A 6,463-nucleotide genomic window follows, 5' to 3' on the forward strand; every position below is an offset into this window, starting at 1 on the left:
CTATCTCGTAGCAGCGTACACAACATTTGGCTCCAGCTCTCTCTGTGGTGCAGACCTTCTGATTTTTGCTCTCAGAGGGAAACTCAGTGCTGCATAGTTCATGGCACCAGAGTCCACATTCTGTAATGAAAATGTTCAAAGTCACTAATCTTGCACATTATTTATTTATCTCTTAACATCCACTAGGTCAGAAGCAATCTGTCTAGAGTCTAGGCTGATGTGTGGATGTCTTAGTTTATAAAAATGTACATTTTCAGCAACATAACTCAAACCTAATTCAAGACTGATTGCTGGTGACTGGTGGATGTTAACAGATGAATGATTGAATCAGACAATATATAAATCAATCGATCTGAATCTACGGTTTAAACAGATTACCTCACTGCGTTGTGGATTCTGTCCATCATCTTGAGCTATTTAATAGAAAAGCTACATCTGTTAGTTATTCACTAAAAACCTTTTCATGTTTAGTTTAAGTTTAAGCAAATAAATACCTGTATGAAATTTCCTGATCTTGACAATCAGACCAGTGATGACCAGTAGAAGGAAAACAGTTAAACTGCCCAGGATCATAGTGGATGGATTTTGTGATCTACCTTCTACAAGAACGAAAACTAAATTACATTACTTAATAAGAATAAATAACAGGAATAATAAATAAGAGTATCTGTAGTTTTTTGACTGGTAATAAAGATAGTACACGTTTTAATTGCCTTAAATGAATCAATAGAGAAAAAATAAAAACAATCTTACCATGAACCTTTAAATTTGTTGCACCATAAACTGTGAACTTTTCAGAACTGGGCTGGCCACAGAAATACAGCCCAGAGTCAGATGAATCTACTTGTTTGATCTCAAGAAATAGCACAGAGATGTTGGATGTCATGTTGAATTTGCCATTTTGAAATCCTTCATAGAAAGTCACATTGCTCTCAGGGCTGATAATTGATGAGATCCAGCTAGCGTTGAATCTGTTGGTCATTCTGAACCAGGATAAGTAAACACAAAAATGCTAAGGTTGGAGCACTGCAGTGTGACTGCTTCACCAGGCTGAACCTCCACATAGTGAAACTCGAAGGCTAAGACAGAGATCCAACCTGGAACAAACAATGAGTATTAATAAACTTAATATTCAATAACAGTCCCTGTGACATGTCAGCCTGCATAATTATAAACAGTATTAGTCTTTATCTTTATCTGAATAGGACTCCCTAACGTCTTATCAATTCCTGGAAGAAATTTGTTTAACACTTAAACCTTTTTTCTGCACATTCCAGCACATAAAATAAAATATTTCTTTGTGTTTACACTCAGTCTTTCAAATAGATAGTAAAACACAGCAGAAAATAAATAAAGTCACAGACTAACGGTCCTGTTGCTCTACTTTCCACCTATAAAGCAGAAGTAGGGTAGGCGTAGGTTTACCCTGGTGCAGGTGTGCCGCAGCGGTCAGCGGAAGAATCCGCGAGTTTCTCTGTGAATTTCCCATTACGTCGGTGCGCACTCTGTGCTTGCTTGGAAGTTTAGGGTTTTTTTTCGCTGTAAAAAGAAGTTTTCTTCCCACGCACAACGGACGCTAATGTTTTTGTCACTTTTTATGGAATCAAACTCAAAATAAGGTCAGTACTTCCACGCTTTAAACGCTGCACGCTCATACTCTCTCCCGCACTCGATATATTATCCATTGTGGATCTGCACACAGCTGTTGCCACGAATGTCGCACTCGCTTACATCATTGTCATGAGACATTCTCGCAAAAAAATCACGGTTTTAGTAACGCAGTAACGCAGCGTGCTTACGTGAAAGTAACGGTAATCTAATTACCGTTTTTGCAATAGTAATTCCTTACCTTACTCGTTACTTGAAAAAAGTAATCGGATTACAGTTACTGCCCATCTCTGGTTATAATGTCCATAGTGGGAGGGTGGGAGTGAAGCAAGATCCAAGGTTGTCAGCTGAGAGACACTTTAATCTGTTATTAATGTCCCCATGTTTTTGATTACTGTTTTTGTTTATTCAACGTCTTTTTTTATTAAAATTAAAAGTTAAAAGAAGTTAGACTTTCTCTATGTATTCTTGTGTCTATTTTTCATTTAAAGAGTAAATATAGGAGGCATGTCAGGAATATTCAGAAACAGCCTTGAGAAGAGCACACAGAGAAACACTAGTGTAGTGCAGGGAGTGATTGCCTGAATGTCAGACTTCAAGATCAGTCTTTCCAGAGCCTGACAACTTCCTGCTGGAGTTTTCCATCTCAGACCCTCCTTCACCTTCTTTGAGGAGTAGCTCACACTGCCATTCATATTGTTTACCCCAAATTCTGACCCTAACAGACCTGAATAATGTGACAGCAGTTTGTCAGATCAGGCACTGTTTTTGTCCAGTTTTACTGAGCCTGTTTAATTTGATTTGAAGCTTTGTATTTTTAGGTGTCAGCACCCTTTGTGGTCTTCTGCTGCTATAGCCCAATGCAATGGGAATAACATGCTATGTGTAAGGTAACATCAAAGTAATATAATGAAGAATATAACAAATCACTTCAACAAAGAGTACAAACATAACGTAATGCACTGTATTTAAAAATGTAACAAGTGTAATATGTTTCTTTTAAGTATTTTGTGTAATTACACCCCTAACATATACTGAAGTGAATCTGAATTGTTCGTGATCAATCAACCTGTTATGGGCTGTGAACACCAGGCAGAGAAGATGTCTCAATAGCAGGATTGAACAGTGAAGCATTTTCAGTCTCAAGTCTTTATAAACACAAGAGGAAATAACAAAGGAATCGAGGTGATAGTCTGAGTCAAGGTTAGGAGGGAGCGCCACTTAGTGAAAGTATAGTTTGGTTATTGGTCAGAAACGGATATTAAGATGTCTCTGAATGTGACTTGGGCAGTGAGAGGGGATTTTCTGCCTTACTTGGTGCCAATGGCAAGTGTGATGTGGAGGGAGGCAGGTGGTTTAAGGTAGGAAAGGAGCGCCAAGAGGTCAGACAAAAAAAAGTGTGCAGAGTGTAAGTGGAAGCTCAAAGCAAGGACATAAACATCTTAGAACTTGGAAACTGGAGGTTTACAAGAAGTCAATTTACCATGCAGAGTGAGCTAACTATCTTGCAAAGACTGAGTACCCACGTCATTCAAGTACATTGTGTGTGTGTTTGGATTAATATTTTTGGGGTTTTTTTTACAAACTGAGACCAAATCACTGTAGGACTAGCCTGTCACTGTCATTGCTTCCATTGCTGCCACTGCTACTGGACTCTCATTGCACTACTAATAGAGTAATGCAACACAGATATGCTGTATAAGGTAAATGAACCACAGGCATCAACTAGAATTATGTGAAAAGTGTAGCAATGACACTGAAGAACTGCCTCACTGTGAACGTATCATCCATAAATAGAGTATAATCTGCTGTATAATCAGGGTACACTGGTGACACCAGTAATGTGTACTGATGCGTGTTGTGTGGCGTACAGTCATAAACAGTGCAAATGCCACAAACATGTTGTTAACCTGCACAGGTGATTGAAGCTGTTTCAGATAAAGTGTGAGGTTTTCAAAATTCATTCTAGTTGGAAATTTTGTGTTCAAATGACGTAGAACGAAATTTTTTCCACCAAAATTATGAAATGAGCAAATTTTTATGCTCAGAAAACAATTTTCATGTCACAGTTGGTGACCATATAGAAATACGGCTGCTTTCCCCCTCTATTTTGTTGAATTAAAATTGCGTATACATGCTGAATGTTGTTCTTGTATTACCATTTATATTTCTCTACTTGACTCACTGATATTTAAACTGGTAAGATCCATTTGTAAAGCATTTTTTCCAACACATTTAAATACAAGCAGCATTTTGTTGTAAACCATCATATGTGTAAATATATCCTTTGTGCTATGTGACTACCTGATTAGATATTTCTGTTAACTAGCAGTTCAACAGGCCTACTAACAAAGTATGCTAACAATAAAGACATTACAGAATATTTATTTATAAACTCCATTTTAATACTAGAATATTAAAATACAGTTTAACTACTCCTTGTATAATTCCTACAGTGGTTTCAACCTTTATGTTCAATGACACTGCATGACCATAACCACAGTCATTTTAAGACAGTCATGGCGCTCAGAGGATTATGACCTAAAAAAACAAATGTTTGCAAGACAGCCCTGTGATATTTTCAGTGGTATTCAGACCACAGCGTTTTGTCTCTTCCTGTTCAACATATCTTAAACACCTTTATGCCCCTCTCACTATTAAACTAAAGCAGAGCCTCACTAACTCTCAATACAAAAAATAGTCTTCATTATTTATCAGTCTTCACTAACTCCTCCTCCATTACCTACCTACCAATCACAATGGTTTGCTCTCAGATAAAGTCAAAGCAGCTGCGTTGGGAGACGGAAAGATAGCTAGAAAGTGAGAAGGTATTAGCAGTTACTGCACATTTTTGTATTAATCTTTATTAGAAAAAGTGTTTTTTTGTTAAAGGTGGTTGTAAAGATTTACATACACCAACTGTACAGAACTCCACAAGCAGATAAATATGATAGCTTTCACTTTGTGCTGGTGTTCCTGTTATTTTGTGAGTCTATCTCGTAGCAGCGTACAAAACATTTGGCTCCAGCTCCCTCTGTGGTGCAGGCCTTCTCATTTTTGTTCTGGTATGGAAACTCAGTGCTGCATAGTTCATGGCATCAGACTCTGCATTCTGTAATGGAAAATGTTTAAAGTCACTCATCTCAAAGCATTAAATGTTAACCTGTTGACATCCACCAGGTCACAGGCAGTAAGCTAACAGTTTAAATAACTGAATCAGACAATATATCAGTAAATCAACTGGAATCCAAGGTTAAAATAGATTACCTCACTGTGTTGCAAATTCTGCATCTCGTCATGAGCTAAATGACAGAAACAGTACATCTATCAGTTCTTTACTCAAAAACTTTGCAATTTCAGTTTAAATTCAAACACATAAATACCTGTATGAAGTTTCCTGATGCTAACAACCAGACCAATGATGACCAGTAAAAGGAAAACAGTTAAACTGCCGAGGATCACAGTTGATAGATTGGTTAACCCATCTTCTAAAAGAACGTCAACTGAAAAAAAGAAATAGTACATATAGGATATTCTGCCTTTGTGACAATTACTCAAAAATCAAAGCAAAAGAAAAATCTTACCTTGAACCTTCAAATATGTTGCAGTATAAACCTTTGGCCTTCCCATGTTCAACTCTCCACAGAAATATAACCCAGAGTCAGATGAATCCACTTGTTTAATTTCGAGAAATAGCACAGAGGTGTTGGATGTCATCTTAAATTTAGTATCTTGAAATCCATCACAGAAGGTAGCACGACTATTAGCAGTGGGCATAAAAGAGATGCAACTGGCATTGAGTCTGTCGGCCAGTCTGAACCAGAATATGTGGGTTGCAAAACTGCTGAAGTTGGAGCACTGCAGTGTGATTTCTTGTCCAGGCTCAACCGCCACAGTGTAAAACTGTGCGAGTGAAACAGATATCCAGCCTGAACCAATCAACAAGTATTCATAAAAGACAATTTTCCAAAGAACGAAACAACACCTAAAATTTATGTTGTCAATAAACTTTTGTAAACGTAATTTAATGGCAACAACAAATTGCAACTAACTACTGATAAAAAAAATAGATAGGTGTACTTACTGAGAGTATAGAGTAGAAATGATAGCAAGTTGAAGTTCACCATTGTGCACACGGCCACTGCAGTGGCACTAACTGAATGGTGCTCCTGCAAAAGTGATCTCTAGACAAAGAGGTGGGCTGTTCTTATATATTTAAACTGACTGCACTGACTGCAGACCAACTGCACGGGTGCTTGTAGAAAAGCGCAGCAACTAAAATCAGGATATCATCGCTTGTTTGTTAGGTTTGTTTGTTAGACAGTCTCAGTAATGCTTTTGTAAACCTTTCCTGACACTGGCACATTAACTTTGTCTTTGATTTTTATAACTGCAGGACATGATAATAGTCTATGTGATTAAGCTTTGACTAAACCAGCATCTCTCTATCTAGCTAGCTGGATAGCTCCTGCAGTTAAAAGTTTATATTCAGGTTAGTATTTTAGAAACAGTCATGCAATAAGAAAGCCAGTTGCTTCATAAATTGCAGGCTGGCGTACATGCACACAAATAACACAAGCAAATTAACAACATGATTATATCTTTAGTGGATATCTGACCTCTATAAAAGTGATAATTAATTGATAGCAATGGAATGATACCAGTATAAGTTCAACCTTGAGGGTAGTGATGTTAGTTTATGCAAGTCTTACTGTGGCTTGCAAAAGTATTCAGCCCCCTTGAACTTTTCCTCATTTTGTCACATTACAGCCACAAACATGAATTAATTTCATTGGGATTCCACGTGAAAGACCAATACAAAGTGGTGCACACGTGAGAAGTGGAACGAAAATCA

General features: G+C 37.5%; 1 protein-coding gene and 1 pseudogene across 1 annotated transcript; both read right to left on the minus strand.

The window, feature by feature from the left end:
- On the minus strand, nt 1–1,736 carry LOC113011618 (uncharacterized; annotated as a pseudogene).
- A 2,864-nt stretch (nt 1,737–4,600) lies between these two features.
- On the minus strand, nt 4,601–5,735 carry LOC113011623 (uncharacterized). The gene is made up of 5 exons (XM_026151187.1): nt 5,693–5,735; nt 5,193–5,537; nt 4,992–5,096; nt 4,876–4,910; nt 4,601–4,720 (listed from the first exon to the last, which is right to left on the minus strand). The coding sequence occupies exons 1-5, from the start codon at nt 5,733–5,735 to the stop codon at nt 4,601–4,603; spliced, it is 648 nt and encodes a 215-aa protein (XP_026006972.1).
- Nucleotides 5,736–6,463: the final 728 nt, after the last annotated feature.

The sequence above is a fragment of the Astatotilapia calliptera genome, chromosome 3 (genome assembly GCF_900246225.1).
Source record: "Astatotilapia calliptera chromosome 3, fAstCal1.2, whole genome shotgun sequence".
Lineage (NCBI taxonomy): Eukaryota > Metazoa > Chordata > Actinopteri > Cichliformes > Cichlidae > Astatotilapia > Astatotilapia calliptera.